Genomic DNA, 16,456 nt, shown 5'->3' on the forward strand with positions numbered 1-16,456 from the left:
CCCCTCCAAGACGACCACTGAGGGTAAGGTGCTGGACTGGTCAAGCATGTCTTCAGATCTAAACCGTATTGAGCATCTGTGGGGAAGGTGGAGGAGCGCAAGGTCTCTGACATCCACCAGCTCTGTGATGTCGTCATGGAGGAGTGGAAGAGGATTTCAGTGGCAACCTGTGAGGCTCGTGTGAACTCCATGCCCAAGAGAGTTAAGACAGTGCTGGAAAATAATGACGGGCACACAAAATATTGACACTTTGGGCACAATTTGGACATTTTTCACTTCGGGGTGGACTCACTTTTACTGCCAACTGTTTAGACATCAATGGCTGTGTGGGGGACAGCAGATTGACACGGTGACACAAGCTGTACGCGGACTACTTGGCATTGGATCAAAGTGTCACATCTTCAGTGCTGTCCCATGAAAAGACAGAATTCACAGAAATGTGAGGGGTGTAGTCACCTTTGAGAGATACTGTAATTCTTCAGTACAGTTCAGAGGTTTCTTTTATTTTCTCTCCAGATCTTAAACATAAACACCAGTCTAACTAACTAGGGTTATATTGCAACAATTCAATACAAGAAGTATTACGAGTCAATCGCGTTGTGCCTAGAAGATGAAACTGAGAGACCCTTCTCAGCAGCTGAAGACTGCAGGTGTGTGAAGTAAATCTGCAGCCAGTAATGGCCATCAAAACGACACTTAAAATACTTCAGAAATTGGCAAAATTAATAAGAAAACTCTTAGAAAACTAAAAAACACAAAACATAGGACAAGGGCACTTCTATCGTCTTAAAAACAAGCAAACCGCTGCCCAGAAGGTGTTGGCTTAGCAAAGCGACTTGCAGACGCAGCTCCTACTGCACCTTTCGTCAAGATGCCTGCTCTCTACTTCAGAGTACGTTGAACTCCGCATTTTGAAACGTTTCTTTTTTTAAATTGTAAAGAAATGTACACTTTTTATACTTTTAAAGCAGTTTCAAATCAAGAACTCGTTCCAACCTTAAGGCACACACAGATGACACCGGGCATGAGAGCACTGGTTTAGGCTTTAGTCTCCATTACTTCCAGCCTCTTCTTAAAGGGTGGGCAGACTGTGCCAATCTTTGCCCTTTTTGTGATACGAGACTCTCTTAAAAATTGACCAAGCACACCGCACACTCTGTGAAATTCATCCATGCTGGGCCTTTGTTCAGTTACCTCATTGTTCATGTAGTGAAGATCAAGCTGCTGTCCAAAAGCAGTCTTCACCTTCTGCTCCACATCTTCATACTTAACTGGCCTAGTAAACTGGATTATTCTGAAATAAGAGAGGAACAATAAGCAGCTAAACAAATACACACATTTTAGAAGTTAAATCACTCCACAGATAATAACCAGGATGATATTCGTTCCAGGTGTTAACTGGAAGTGGCTTTGTAAAAGAGCTGGCAACTGAGACCCAAGGCTGTCCGTCCACAGTGACACCATAAGCTGAAGACCCCTCTCATTTGGGCTCGTTCCTTGGATCATCAGGTCAATTTTCTCTACTCGACCGCACCTGACCTGAACTTAAATATTTGACTTTCTCTTACTAACGCCACCGATTCGAGTCAAGTATGTGATCCTCGAGGTGGACAGTTCAGAACAATCCGGCTTACATTTGGAAACACGGAGTTTCCTCAGCTGCTTTCACGGACAACAAAGGAAAACAAAAGATAAGAACACAACAGGTTAAAGACTATAACATGACATCTACAAAACAACAAATACATTTCCATAAAGCTGATATGAAGAGTTTCTGGACGACACCTCCTAACCGCTGCAGTGGTTTCGTGTGTGTTTATGTGGAGACGCGCTGTGCTGCTCAAAGAGAACGGTACATTACATTATTTACATTGAAAAGCCATGTGGCACTGAGAAGCCGCCCTCCTGGAGCAGTTTGTGACAACTCTCCTCTGGGAGAAGGACCAGTACGCTACAGGATTACAACATTTGTGTCGTATCATTTCCAGATAGAAAACTGACAGGATTTTATTGTGCCGTTCCCAGGAAGGTGTAAACAATTCACTGAATTAGGAGCTGCAAGGTAAAGTGCATGCAGGAATGAACACCAGAACTGCTGTAGGAGAAGCCCAAAGGAAATCCTCCCTCCTTACACTCGGCGGCCCTCTTCACATGCATGCTGGGAGGCTTGGACTGAGTCACCCGTCGCTGGCGGATTTTTCTGCTCCGTTAATTAAGATGGAGCCTATGAGCATTCAACATACCAGGGGTATAAAAGTTTACTACGCTACTGTGTGAACAGCACACTATTTCCAAAATCCACAGATGGACCTGAAGAATTTGAAAAGTCCATCCAAACAAATGGAACACAAAATCTGCATTTCAAGGGAGTTAAGGGCTCACTTGACATATTGGTTGTGAGCTCTAATGGGCTTCTCTCACACGGACCTCCCCAGAGTTGAGCGTGATGCCGTACTGACGTGTGACCCGACCGTGTCCTCAGTCGGACTGTGCGCACTGCTGCATACTCGATAGTGAAACAGAACTTCAGCATTAACGTCTGTCAAAGTAAAAGGGAATAATACACTGTAGTATGTTCTAGTTAATATACACTGAAAAACAAAAAGCATTTCCAAATGCGCTCCAAATATTGTGAGATTATTATATTGAAGTGTCCCGGGCAAATCTCAAGGCAGTAAGCAGCTCAGGGTGTCAAAACAGTGTGGACACTTCAAATTAAACTACAAGCATCAGGAGAGAAAATCGAGTCAAATACAGCTTATGAAAACACAACTCGCAGCACTTCAAATAAATGAACTTTAGACCAAATTAAAAACCCTTTACATGGAGGTCAAGCATTTCCTAAACAATCTTGTAAAATGGAGCCCAGCACAACGGCTTTCCCAGAAGATGCCTGCACTTGGGCAGAAGGTTTACACCTGCGGGAGATGCCAACTATTCTAGCACTTTGAGATTCAGGTCTTAAACTAGAGGAGGTGGTAGGTGGGTAGCACAGCAAAGGAAAATCTTATCCAAGTGTACTTTAGGAAGAGGGAGACGTGGGCACCACTGCAGGTGTTCAAGAGAAGAGTCCACACCAGAGACAGGCGAGTCACTGTTGGATATCACAGCACAAGACGAGCACGTTTACCAGGCTCACTACAAGGCGTCCCTCTGCTTTGTGTGCCACCTGGAGCTGAACTGCCACTTTGTCACCTATAGCATGGTAGAGAGGATTGAAGACTAACACCGGAGCATTAAAGTCGTTCTGGACACTTCTGTGTAAGCCCCCTGCTGTCTGCTATTAAACAAGAAACTATCAGACCCGTAGCTATTTAACTTGAAATCCAAAGATCTACAGCATAACAATACTGCTGCTCGATATCGACTTTCACGGAGAGAACGTCAAAGTGCAGCCAAGGTCCGGCAGATGAGCTCGCTCTCTCGTCCTCGTCAGACTAGTATTTCCAGTGCACGTCACAACTGTGTCCAGCTGTACAGGAGGCTGCTGGGATGAGAGGCAGCACCTCACAAACACGGGGCACGGCTACGGAGGCTCTGAGCAGGTTTTTTAGGCCGATACTGATCGAGGATTTCATGTTACTTGATTGGACAATACCAATTCTTTTCTTTATTCATTTAAATAAAACTTTTTACACTGATCTACATAACCAGATGCATAGAAGCTTTGTGTCCGATATTAAAGTGTATTTTTATAATACACATATAGACCACAGGTGTTAACTGTTCATTTCTTAACAAAATCAAATTCAGCAGGCTTACCGTTCAGCAAAACTAAAAGAAAAAATCCTTAAAATACATTCTTTAATTAATAAAATATGTATACATTTTTTTATCCATAATATATATATATGGCATAAAAGAAAATAAAATGTTTCTCATAATTACAAGCTGTCAAATTATTTCATTTTCTCTGTAATGTAACTATCCAAAAAGGGCTTAATTTAATATAAAAGTAGTTTTTACCATTTCTCTACCAAAGTGTGTGTGCATATATAGATATAGATATATATAGGCATGTGTGTGTATCAGTAACATTTATTTCTAGAGCACATTTTCATACAAATGGAGCTCAAAGTGCTTTACATGATGAAAAAAGAAAAAAAAAATACATAAGAAAATAAAATTAGGCAATACTAATTAACATAGAATAAAAGTAAGGTCTAATGACAGAAATAAAAAAAAAAATAAAAAAATCTGCAGGGGTTCCCGGTTACAAGACCACCCAGCCTCCTCTAGGCATTCTACCTAACATACAGTAGATGTTATACGTACATACGTACATACGTGGTCGGTCAAAAGTAGGTTAACATTCGAATGGCGGAAACAATGAATTCCCAAAACATACTTCATATGTGTAAGATGATTTACAGCAGGGTGCTCAAACTTTTTCAGCTTGTGAGCTACTTTTAAAATGACCAGGTCGAAATGATCGATCGATCGATCGAGTGAAAGGCACTATATAATAGATAGATAGATAGATAGCATAGTTGGCAGGATTAGATAGATAGATATATACACTGAGGTGGGTAGTAACGAGGTACATTTATTTCAGCAACTTTTTAAAACATTGTACTTCTAAGAGTAGTTTTACTGCACCGTACTTTTTACTTTTACCTGAGTGCATTTCTGAAGATTAAACGCTACTCTTACTCCGCTACTTTAGGCGACACTCGACTCGTTACTTTTTTTCCTTATGATAAAGTCTGACAGACAGTTTTCAATCTGCTGTGTGTAGCGGATGCTGTCAAGTTGCACACACGCCTTCCATTGCGTCTCCAGCTCTGATGTGAGGTTTTCGATGTTCTCCTAATCAAGGTGCTGCAGCTTTGAGGACAGATGTTGCATTTTTCGTTTGAAAGCATTAACTGAGCTAATCATTGACCAGATTGGTTTTCTCTTTTCCTTGCAGCTGTAAATTAAGCTCATTCAACATGTTGGTCACATGGGAAAAAAATGGCAAGTCTAGCGGCCATTGATCGTTATTAAGTTCTTGTGTTCTGCATGTTTAATGACGAGGAGAAACTCCTTTCTCTCCGGCCAGGGGTCTTGAATTCTCAGCAGGAATTTCTGCCTCGCCATCTGCCTCAACGAAGGCCTCTTTTATCATCTCTACATCTTGGAAGGACTTCTTCTGCTTAATGATTGACTGACTCACCCTGAACGATGCTTCGGTGTGTCTGCCTTTGCTTTTTGAATTCAGCCGAGTGAAAAATGGCGGCTGTCCGATTAGCTGCGATTTTAGTTCCCTCTCCTTCCTCTTTCTCATATCGCTTTTCGGAAGGACATCAGTTTTGTAGTTTTTATGAACAGTTCCAAAGTGCCTTTCCACATTTTCCTTCTTTGGAATATCAATGATAGATGGACAGATCAGACAAACGCACTTCGATTGTGACATTGAGAGAACAAAATCCTCTTCCAATTGCACATCCAGCCCATAAACAACACATTTTTTTAAATCCCTTCTTTAGTCGATATAAATTGGGAGGCTAATGAGATCACTTAGATAGCCAGAGTTTTGCAGTAGCTCGTGTGTTTGATTGTGCGTGCGGGATGACCAGAGTGTTAGAAGAGAAGAGATCTCAGAGTGGCCGCCCTGCATGCCAATCAAGTGGCAAATGCCATAGGGAGGATATACGATAGATTAACGTCTAAAATACATTTTTGAATGCAACGCGACCTACCTGCACTCCCTTCGTGATCTACCGCTCGATCGCGATCGACATATTGGGCCCCCTGAATTACAGGAATGTCTCCACCTGTTTGCCATGACGTTCACCACGTGTACCCTCTGTGGCACATATCAAGTGTATACATAGCAGTCCCATTAGTGTTAACCTCATTTTGACTCGCCCTGACACAGACGCCGTAAATTAGTTGATATTAGCAATTAAACGCTGCTGAAACATAAATATATATAACCCTTATACATTAAGTGCACTACATCTTTTTGCTCTTAAAATATACATTTACTATATTTATAAAAGGTGTTTTTTTCCTTCATTCTTAATTCTTGGTGATAAATGTGGATTACCATTTTAATAATGCAGTACTTGTTTCTTAACGATACAGAACTTCTGTTGTATGACACACACAGCAACAAATAAAACAATGAACAAATCTTTAAAAAACAAACAACAAAAGCCTATTGTTTACTGCGCAGCAATTTCAAAGTCATTTTCCTAATTAAAAGTGTAAGCTGCTGCATTTTAAGCAAGCTCGCCGTCCAAACTCAAGTGGTGAAAGGAGCACTGCAACTAAATTACCACACAGCTTAGAAAAGCAGGGGCTGAAGATATCGGGTTTTGTGACCAATCAATTCTTTTTTTTCCTGTGATAGTCTTGGTAAGAAGAGAGTTGGCGATTCATTTGTGGAAAGGCGTAAGCAGCTGCCCAGGTGAAGGAGGGTCGAGGCGATACTAAAACTGATGGATGGATTTGTGCTTACCGCCTACATCCTCATCCTCACGGCTCTAGCTGGTGTTCCCAAGAATGACATCTTGAGTATATGTGGCTAACACTGAGGCTCCAGTGGCAGGATGAAGAGTCCATCAGGAAAGGAGAGCCTTCAAACGTAGCTGCTGCTGCTGCTGCTGCTCCAGGCGGACAGGACCCAGTTCAGGTTCTGGGGTATGCAGTTAGAATGTCACTGGACATCTCCACCCTGGGGAAGACACAACAGGGCAGGGCATGCTGGAGGGATTCTCTTCTTTGACTGACCTGGTAGTGTCTGGAGAAAGCTGCTGTGGACAGGGTGGCCAGGTCTGGCCAGGTCAACATGTGGACTAACAGCGTAAAAGGGAACTGAACAGGCATAACGTGCTTCTGCATCTTACTGGTGGAACGGATGTATAACAGACGCAGTATAAATGCACTTCCAGTCAGTGTTGACAATTTGCCATTACCCAGACACACACATTAGGAAGAACCACCATTTAGTAACGAAGAGGAACAATAAAACAGTAGACACCCGATTCTCCGCTTGCTTACTTACGTGAATTATGTATTTAAGGCACTGCTTAGATTATTGTGACCTCAACAATCCTATCATGCTGCACAAGGCTGCAATAAGGGCACTGTCACCTTACACAGAGGTTTCATGCCACCAGGACACACACACACTGTGTGTAGCAGGGTGCCAGCAGATGAGCGAGGTTTCCTGGTTTCTGCAGATCATGTCCTGCCTTTGACAAAGCAAACAAGCAACTGTGAAAAAGTACAGCAAAGTACATCAAGCTGTCCTGTAGAAAGGAGCCTTGAAGACAGGCACGTGGGCGTGGGACTTGGCGCTTTTCTTTCCAAAAATTGTTATGAATGTGTGAAGAGATGGCCACATAATGGCACTGGTCACACCGACTGTCACAAGACAGCCAATGATGAAACACATTTAAAAAAATAAAAGGAAAAACTCTGATCTTTCATACTGTTGCCTTATTTGTTGTTAGATTAAGTTTAACTGCTTTATCAATTGTTAATCAATGATTGTAAATGTGATAGATAGATAGATAGAGATAGATAGATAGAGATAGATAGAGATAGATAGAGAGAACACACAGGCCCCGGCCTAAAGTCGTTTAGTTATGTTTATCTCTTTTCTAAGTCACTTTGGATAAAAGCATCTGCCAAGCAAATGTATGTAAACGTTGCACTATCAAGTAACTAACCAAATATAAACTTAAACGGTATTAATTCCTGTGAGCATTCGTGCAGAGAGAAGCGCTTAACCACAACGCACGGCATTTACAACGAGCCGACACCACGCAGGAGGATGCTGGATAGTAAAATGGTGTTGCAGGAAACCTCCGCCCTTTGAACCGCAAGCTGTAGCCTAGAAAGTAAGAACAGGTACATCTGAGAGCACCTCTCAGGACAGAGCCACATAACACAGGGGGATCATGGGGGCAGAGTCTATCCTGAACATCACACCGGGGAGAGACAGACAGACAGACAGACAGACAACCAAAGCCATGCGTCTCCAGGCATCTTCATTTCTTCATATGTGTGAAGTTCCTCTTACTTGTCTGACTCGCTGCTGTTGCCACGGAATCTGATGGGGAAAATGAAATCTAGTATGGTGCTGGCTAAGATGCCAACGGACGTCTACACAGGCGGATCACTTGCTGGCTGGCTGCTGCCCAGTTAATGCCATAGCATCTGTACTGTGTTGAGGCCGCGTTACTGTGGACGCCAGTCCTCTGCTGCTCCACTTCCATTACTCTCAAGTCTTTGCCCAAGAGCTCTTGTACAGCCCGGAAATACAATTTCAAGTTCTTAATATCATCCCGATTGAATGCCCTCAATTTCTTAAAGTAACAATGGACGGTCATTTATTTCTCTTTGCTGAGCTGTGCCGTTTTTGGCATATTATGGACTACTGTAACCAAAAATACTGGCCTACTACCAACTCATGGCACCTTCTCACTGCACTTCTGCCTGCCCAAAACACACCGATGAGGAAAGAAATCCCACAAATGAACTTTCAAAGAGGGGCACACGTTACTAAGGATCATACGATTGTGGGTCAACATCTTCCATCAGTAAATTTCACTAAAGCTGTAAATGGAGAAAACACTACTTGGTTAGAGGGGCAAAGATTTTTTTATATACAGTGGTGTGAAAAAATATTTGCCCCCTTCCTGATTTCTTCTTCTTTTGCATGTTTGTCACACAAAATGTTTCTGATCATCAAACACATTTAACCATTAGTCAAATATAACACAAGTAAACACAAAATGCAGTTTTTAAATGACGGTTTTTATTATTTAGGGAGAAAAAAATCCAAACCTACATGGCCCTGTGTGAAAAAGTAATTGCCCCCCGAACCTAATAACTGGTTGGGCCACCCTTAGCAGCAATAACTGCAATCAAGCGTTTGCGATAACTTGCAATGAGTCTTTTACGGCGCTCTGGAGGAATTTTGGCCCACTCATCTTTGCAGAATTGTTGTAATTCAGCTTTATTTGAGGGTTTTCTAGCATGAAGCGCCTTTTTAAGGTCATGCAGGCCATAGCATCTCAATTGGATTCAGGTCAGGACTTTGACTAGGCCACTCCAAAGTCTTCATTCAGAGGTGGATTTGCTGCTGTGTTTTGGGTCATTGTCCTGTTGCAGCACCCAAGATCACTTCAGCTTGAGTTGACGAACAGATGGCCGGACATTCTCCTTCAGGATTTTTTGGTAGACAGTAAAATTCATGGTTCCATCTATCACAGCAAGCCTTCCAGGTCCTGAAGCAGCAAAACAACCCCAGACCATCACACTACCACCACCATATTTTACTGTTGGTATGATGTTCTTTTCTGAAATGCTGTGTTCCTTTTACGCCAGATGTAACGGGACATTTGCCTTCCAAAAGTTCAACTTTTGTCTCATCAGTCCACAAGGTATTTTCCCAAAAGTCTTGGCAATCATTGAGATGTTTCTTAGCAAAATTGAGACGAGCCCTAATGTTCTTTTGCTTAACAGTGGTTTGCGTCTTGGAAATCTGCCATGCAGGCCGTTTTTGCAGGCCAGTCTCTTTCTTATGGTGGAGTCGTGAACACTGACCTTAATTGAGGCAAGTGAGGCCTGCAGTTCTTTAGACGTTGTCCTGGGGTCTTTTGTGACCTCTCGGATGAGTCGTCTCTGCGCTCTTGGGGTCATTTTGGTCGGCCGGCCACTCCTGGGAAGGTTCACCACTGTTCCATGTTTTTGCCATTTGTGGATAATGGCTCTCACTGTGGTTCGCTGGAGTCCCAAAGCTTTAGAAATGGCTTTATAACCTTTACCAGACTGATAGATCTCAATGACTTCTGTTCTCATTTGTTCCTGAATTTCTTTGGATCTTGGCATGATGTCTAGCTTTTGAGGTGCTTTTGGTCTACTTCTCTGTGTCAGGCAGCTCCTATTGAAGTGATTTCTTGATTGAAACAGGGGTGGCAGTAATCAGGAAATTGAACTCAGGTGTGATACACCACAGTTAGGTGATATTTGAACAAGGGGGCAATTACTTTTTCACACAGGGCCATGTAGGTTTGGATTTTTTCTCCTAAATAATAAAAACCATCATTTAAAAACTGCATTTTGTGTTTACTTGTGTTATATTTGACTAATGGGTAAATGTGTTTGATGATCAGAAACATTGTGTGTGACAAACATGCAAAAGAATAAGAAATCAGGAAGGGGGCAAATAGTTTTTCACACCACTGTAATCGAGCGAGAAGCCCTTAGATCAAAATGTCTAAGATTCCAGAAAAGAATTTCAAATCAGGTGTGTCTAAACTTTCGACTGGTAATATTTACATCTCTCCTCAATATTCAAGGACGAGAACCCAAACAGGGGTACACTAACAGCTTCATTATTTAATAAAACACACTTAAACTGAAATTCAAGATGATTCCTTTGTGCTCAAAAATCATTTTCAGAAGCCACTCACTCCAATTTTATGTTGCAGTCAAGAGTTGATCCCAGCAGCATGAAGTGCAAGGCAGGAACAGAACTTGGATGGGCCGAGCGTGAATGCGACTGAACCTCTGATGTCAATCCTTTAAAACTGTGACACCAACTAAACGTTTCCTCTTGTAACAAAATGGAGACTTCACAAAAGACAAACCTGCTCATTAATCCTTACAAAAATGGCAGGAACCACCACTCCAGGCCTGCCACAGCAGCTCTCCTGGGACGAGATGTTAACTTGGACCAAACATAATTTACAACCAAAAAAAAAAAAAAAAAAGGCTACCTTCTAATGAATTATTTGGCTGATTTGATGAGATTTCCAGGATTATCACCACACTAAAGGGACCAACTTATGACCACAAGGCATCACCTTCTCAAACACATTCTGACAGGAGTCCGATTGTACCGCTCAGTCAGAGACAACTTAAAAAAGCAGCAGGTTGTTTTGATGGTAGGCCTTTCTTGTTGCAAGTATGGATGGCCTTTTGTTAGGGCCTCAAACTCAAACACACGGGACCTTCAAGCTCTCCTGAAAACTTAATATGAAAGGTTAATATTCTCAACATTCAAAGGGACCTTTTAAGCTGCTCTCCAACAAATGCCCTAATACAGTATTTGAGATGCGTGAACACTGAATGGAGTGCTAAAAGCAGTGTGTGCAGGTTGTCTTCTAGACACAGCATAGTGGCACAAACGTTCGTCATCGGGCAGACTGCGCCCAATAAAGCTGCGGACCACTACATCCCCTTTCGCTGCAAAAAAAACATTAATGTGAAACAAACAAATTACTACAATGTGTTGTCTTTGCACGAGTTGTTTCTGTTGGTAAGCCATCTTTAAGGCATTAAGGTAATGATACCTGCAGCAGCGGCGGCGGCCTCAAGAAACGAGTGCCGAGCGTCTGGCAGACACACTCCAGGGGTCTGTGCACTGCTCTGTGGAGTTGACATCTTTAAGAGGAGTCTCTCTAGATTCTCTTATGGCTGCTGTGGCACTTCCCTGATTTCTCTTCACCTCTATTCTCACTTCTGGGGGGTCATTCATCTATTTATTTTAAAATCACTTGTAATCTTTTGAAATCAATAAAAAAAAAAAAAAACTGACCACCAAAAACAAACAAGGGTGACCTGCTGGGATGTGTCCTTTTACTGGCATGTCAGGACCCCTTCATCTTGAAGACTTGCTGCAGATGCGGGAGTGCAGTGACCCTTAAAAGCACTGGGCTGCCAGTTCAACTGCTGCCTCAGGAGACAGACAGACAGAGACAGACAGACACAGACAGACAGAGACAGACAGACAGACAGACGGACGGACGGACAGACGGACAGACAGACGGACGTGCGTTTTGCATAACCTAAACAAGTAACTTTTAAAAGTGCAGACAAATACAAAGCCATTATGGAGTAATACAACTCCATACAGCATTCCATATTTCCATTTTTATGCAAAGGTAAAAGAAGATTTGGGACAAGCTGGCACAGCCTCACAATTCACAGAGCCACAGGCCCGTCGTGCGATAAACAAACCAGACGCAGACACTCCACGTAGAGATTTCTTTTAAAGCGAATACACAATATTAACGGAGCAAGTCCAAGTATTTCAGCAGTATTTCTTGGATTTACAAAATTTAGGAAAGTATGCAAGTGTAAGAATGCAGAAGAGGAAGCTCGTAAGAAAATATGTTTCAGTCAAGTCTGGGGAGGAAAAAGAAAAAAAAAAAAACTTTACTTTCCACATCCAAATCTCCACCAAATATGTTGGGGGATGAAGTAAAGTGTGGCGACTAGCTAACACACACACACACACACACACACACACACACAGGGGACATCAGAACAGCACAATTGTCCAAGGCATCTCATGTTCATGTGTGCCATCAAGGGCAGCAGCAGGCACGTGGAGCTTGTCAAGGACTAACAGGACATAAAGGAGTTCACACCATTAAATGGCCTCATTATTGTGAGATGGCGTTACAGCAAACTGACATGAGGGGTGGCCAAGTCTCTCCTGCCTCACGGGGGTCAGCAGCGAGCCCTCAGCTATTTGAAACCGCACAAGAAGAAAGGTCAGCCAGGCGCAGTTGGTTTCTCTCCCATCCACCTTACATTTCTGTGGTTGCGTCTGGCAGACGTTTTGTAAACCACTTTCACTCCTCGCAGCAAATCTCAGGACTGTAGCTGCATACCACAAGGAGGCCAACAACCCAGGTTGATGCAGAGCACAAAACTGCGCAGCGCTGGGCTACAATAACTCTTCTTGTTTCACTCAGTCCTGGAATTTGCTTTTTATTTATTAGAGAGAAAAAAAAGGAATATAAGCAGTTCCTTAATTAGAACTAAGGAATGTGAAACTAAAAATGGGGCACCACATAAATGAACTTCTCACTCAGCTTTTGAGTAAAACCAACATTAAGTTTTACAAACACTTTAAATAGACCAAAAGAGTGTGTGTGTGTGTTTTTAGGGGGTCTACATCTCTCAGAAGTTCATTCAAGTAAGAGGACGGAGAGCTTTCAGTCATGCCCAGCGGCTACCGATCACCCACCTCATCACAAACACAATTTGCAGTGAGAGTGGCGGTGGCGGCGGCGGCGGAGGAGACAACACACACACACACTCTGCTCTACAGTCTTTTCTGTACGGATTAAGAAGACTTTTACACAACCATCAGTGGCTGACCGTACAGTTCACTCCCAATATGGGTGCAGCCTGTGGCCCACTAATCACACGGCAACCGTCCATCCATGAACCTCTCACAGTGACGTGTAATCAAGTTTGTTACAATACTAATTCCTCACACATTGTTGGAAGAACGTGGAGTTCCCATGAAGCACTGCGCTCTACAGAGCCGAGACGTTCATAGAAACAGAAGGGGGCCCAGTGACGTGCACCGCACAATCAACCGACTGAGTGCACAGCACGGATTTCCCTCTCTGGGCCTAATGGCTGCTGGCCTCGGTCCTTTAAAACCAGCTCAGCTTTCTCTCATCTCGGTCAGGGTCACAAGGACAGAAGGAGACAAAGGTTACTTTCTGCTCTCTGGAACCGAGACCAGGCCTAAGATGGAGTCTGGATGGCCGAGCATGCGGTGTTTAGAGATCTACTGTGGCCTCAGCAATTCCACGATTCAATTGAAGCAAGTGTTACAGGACCCCGTTACACAATGGGACCACCCCGAGTGAAGTGCTCGACAACAAACAGACCATCGTAAGACTGGTCACTCGCTCTTAGCTACACGACAACTCACAGGAACATCTTCAGGTAGAAAGACATTCATGGAAATGCCTCTTGGTGCGAGTCAGCTGTTCAGATGGAGACAGGCAGCTCGTCCCAGCACATGAATAGTCTGGACTTCACTTCCCAGCAGCCTAAGGGGGTTACCCGCTTAGGAGGACGGAAACGGAAGTAGGGCCTGCTGGGGGCAAAAGAGGCCAATGGGAAAGTTTCAACGGAAAAGGAGATCGGCGTTTTGTGGATCCTGTCCAACGTGTCATCTAAAGACTCGTCTGTGCCCCGGACCGCTTCACGTTAGATGAATGGACTGTCTCGTGCCTGCCTGCCAGTCTGCCTGCCTGTCGTGTTATGTTATAGTGGTGGATCAATCGACCAGCGCCTGCAAAGGGGACGCTCCTGGAAACCTCGCCACTCTGGACTACCAGTAGAAGTGTTTCATCCATTGTCTACGGATGCTGTTCTTGGGACTCTCATCTTCACACCACTCCACTTCACTTCACTTCACTTCACCTGCATTAGCGGCACTGGACTGCAGCAGGACGTTGTCGCGAGTGTTTATTGTACATCTCCGTAAGGTGACTGGGGTGGGACAGTTCAGTGTGCAGCTAGATTTTGTTTATCAGCGTTTCATACTTTCTTTAATTGTTGCCGTTTTATCATCGGCTGCCTTTGGTCTCTGCTTGAGAGTGTGTGTGGGTCTCCACTGAAAAAAAATTAATGAATCGCCGTCTCTTTGATGGTGTGAATCTTAGCGGCACCAGACCGCTACACGCTGCTCATTAGCAGACCCGAGTGGACCATTGGTGTGCCCTCCACATTCATACGTGTTGGTCCATTAACTACCCAGAGGGCAAGCAAACAGCTACTTGGAGCCAAGCACATAAGGGCAAGGCCAGTGGTTTGAATGTTCAAGAGTCCGTGTGCTGGGCAGGTTCTTTAAGATTACATAATATGGAGATAAAGGAAAAGATCTGGGGTGGGGGATTTCAAAACCGTGTGGTACCCGAATTTCAGGATTTTTGGCACCCGAAATAAAAGTCAACTTTCCTCTCAATCCCCTGAACCCTCAACACGCATTAATGAAGTCACACAAAAGAACGCGATCGGGACGTCACAGCGGTGCGTAGAGCGGCGTGACACACCAAGGAGGCTGGAGTAAGACGGGGGGGTTTGGAGTTGGCTGATATTTGTTTAGGAACCATTTCTGTACTGGCACGGAGGCTGGAAAGCTGGTATCAAAATTTTTAGTGCTGATCCCAGACAAGTGTGAGTTATCGGTCCTCTAAAATGCAGAAACAAAATGCAACTGTGAAAAAAAATCAAACATTCTACTCATAATTACAATCGTTTACGATAATTAAAGCACCAGGAGCTCCCAGTATATGAAATAACATAAAGCTTTCCAACACTAATAGCCATCTAGACGTGGCTTTGCTGGGCTGAATGGCGTGCCCTCGTTCAGACTGACACCGGCCAGTGTAAACACCTGATCTCTCCAAGTGCCAGCTGCTGAAGATGAAGGAAGACTGACTAAGTGAAAGTGGCGCAGAGAACTTTCCACAGGCCGCTCTGAAATAGACGCGAACGCAAGTACCTCTCAAAATACGACTCGACGTCATCTGCCAAATAAACACGCCAGCTCAGGCCGAGGCGCTGCACAAACACAGAGGATAAAGATCTGCTGTTTTCAATGGCCTGAAAAGTGCCCAGTCACTTCTTTCTATTCGCACTACTCAAGTGACCAAAATGTTGCTGAATTGAAGCCCCACCGTTATGTATTACTGTTGTTTCGACAAGTGCGGTGCACAATTACATTACTATTAGGACTAGAATAGAAGTGGTAACACTCGCATTCACACCAAAATTAAGGCCCGTCTCTCCATCTGTAAACCTTCTTACCACCAAAAAGAACGAACTCAAAGGGCACACGTCACTCAGGCACCTAACCAGCTTGCCGGCTCTGAAGTTTCCCACTTGGTCCGTCATTGCTAACCAGTCTGGGACTCGAGTCCTAAAGAGCCTTCAGACGCTGCACTGGGATGTCTCCATCATAAAACTGTCACAGGCAGAATATTTACACAAAGTCTCCAGTCGCGACGACTGCATATACGGCCCAGTGTCTGCGCCAATGTCTTCCATAGGCCTTGTTCCCCAGTTCAACTAGGAAGATTTAACTTCACCAGTATAAAGGAATGCGCTGCTCGTACACTAAAGAGGTCCGAGCGTCAGTCACTGTCGGAGAAGCCTTAAAGGCTACACGGCAGTAACCAACGCAAACACGATTCGGTATTGGCAGGAATGGCAGCTAAATTTAAATGTTGTTAAATGATGTTAAATACAACAGTTTGAGTTTGTAGCCATACAGGACACGTACAACATTAGACTGAACACAAAACAGCTCTCGGAGTTATTGTGAAATAACGCACTACGCTTTGAGCGTCATGAACACACTTGAGTCCGTGTGGCGGCATTTGCAGTTCGCTCAGGCTGAAAGTCCAAACTGGCCCCACGACGACTGATGCAAGCAGACAAGTGAACAGGAAATGCAGTCTTACCTCCAAATAAAACGGCATCAAGGGTCTGCGATAAAACCTCCTACTTTCTGTAGGAGTCCTGGGTGCAGTTTGGGTCTCTGAGCTACAAAAAGGACATCGCAGCACAAGAAAAGGTCCAGAGAAGAGCGGACCGACTAGGCCGATTACGGGGGGCTACAGGGGATGACTTATGAGGAAAGATGACAAGAGCTGAGCCTTTAGGGAGACGAAGAGGAGACCTGACTGAAGTG

The 16,456-nt window shown here is 43.9% G+C and overlaps 1 protein-coding gene across 1 annotated transcript in view; it reads right to left on the reverse strand.

Annotated features, from left to right (window-relative positions):
• map3k3 (mitogen-activated protein kinase kinase kinase 3) overlaps window positions 1–16,456 on the reverse strand; it is a 60,784-nt gene that overhangs the window by 26,035 nt on the left and 18,293 nt on the right. The window contains exon 5 of the mRNA XM_039739892.1: window positions 1,195–1,294. Coding sequence (XP_039595826.1) covers window positions 1,195–1,294 — 100 coding nt within the window. The remainder of the gene's footprint in view (window positions 1–1,194; window positions 1,295–16,456) is intronic.

The sequence above is a fragment of the Polypterus senegalus genome, chromosome 17 (genome assembly GCF_016835505.1).
Source record: "Polypterus senegalus isolate Bchr_013 chromosome 17, ASM1683550v1, whole genome shotgun sequence".
Classification (NCBI taxonomy): domain Eukaryota; kingdom Metazoa; phylum Chordata; class Cladistia; order Polypteriformes; family Polypteridae; genus Polypterus; species Polypterus senegalus.